The sequence below is a fragment of the Trichechus manatus genome, unplaced genomic scaffold (assembly GCF_000243295.1).
Source record: "Trichechus manatus latirostris isolate Lorelei unplaced genomic scaffold, TriManLat1.0 scaffold00037, whole genome shotgun sequence".
Taxonomy (NCBI): domain Eukaryota; kingdom Metazoa; phylum Chordata; class Mammalia; order Sirenia; family Trichechidae; genus Trichechus; species Trichechus manatus.
The window spans coordinates 18549662-18550774 of NW_004443973.1; the positions used below are offsets into that span (position 1 = coordinate 18549662).

Below are 1113 nucleotides of genomic sequence, written 5' to 3' on the forward strand. Positions count from 1 at the left end.
TGATACATTAGCATTATAGGTTGATAAGCTAGTGTCTGTTATGTTAGATACTTGCACATATTAAAGAAAGCCTAGAGTAAAATTTCTAATTGCCTACCCTAAACGTTATTGTCAAAATGTTCTGCTCTCACCCCCTGCCTAGCTGCAGTAAATGGAAAAGGAGGTCTCAGAAGTAGATAGTGACTTGCCTCATGCAGTCCAATCTTGAATTTTATAGTTAGAACCTAGATCACCTAGACAGAGACTGTTTGGTTTTGGTCCCAGGAATAATTGAAAAATAAGTTAACAACAAAGATACATTTTTAAAGATTTGCCTATTTAGACCTTCTTCACTGTGACCAGCCCAGCTCAACCTGTTATTAGATCATCCAATTGAGGATGCATACTCTTTGTGGATTTATAGCCCCATGAGGCATTTCTTTACTTATATTTTAATTTCACTTTGTTTGAAGTAAATTATACTTTATACTTCATTTGAAGTAGGATAATAGCCATCAAAATAGTCTATCAGTTATCCACATCTGAAATACTTTTTTTCTAGATAATTACATGACATTATCTCGTTTAATTGATCTCCTAAGAAGATGTGGGAAACTTGAAGATGTTCCAAGATTTTTCTTAATGGCTGAGAAACATAACTCTAGAGCAAAATTTGAGCCAGGATTTCACTACTGTAAAGGACTGTATCTTTGGTAAATATATTGGCAAATAAATCCTATGTAATGTTGTTTCATTTTCTCATTACGGATAAAGTAGAATAAACTTTTTTTGTATTAAAAACATCTACATTTTAAATATGTTAATAGTTTTATTTACCATATAGTTTATAAACCACTCAAAGTTTATAGTCAGTGATTGAAGTAAGTGATTTTTTTTTTTAACATCTAACTAGGTATACCGGCGAACCAAACGATGCCCTTCGGCATTTTAATAAAGCTCGGAAAGATGGCGACTGGGGCCAGAATGCCCTTTATAACATGGTAGAAATCTGTTTGAATCCAGATAATGAAACTGTTGGAGGTGAAGTATTTGAAAACCTGGATGGAGACCTGGGGTGAGTAGTGCTAAATGCATTATCCTTTTCTGTCTGTTGGTTTGTAAAACTTGTTTGGG

General features: G+C 33.8%; 1 protein-coding gene across 1 annotated transcript in view; it reads left to right on the forward strand.

Annotated features, from left to right (window-relative positions):
* TTC21B (tetratricopeptide repeat domain 21B) overlaps positions 1-1113 on the forward strand; it is a 72449-nt gene that overhangs the window by 54430 nt on the left and 16906 nt on the right. Inside the window, 2 exon segments of the mRNA XM_023730497.1 lie at positions 542-692; positions 893-1054. Coding sequence (XP_023586265.1) covers positions 542-692; positions 893-1054 — 313 coding nt within the window.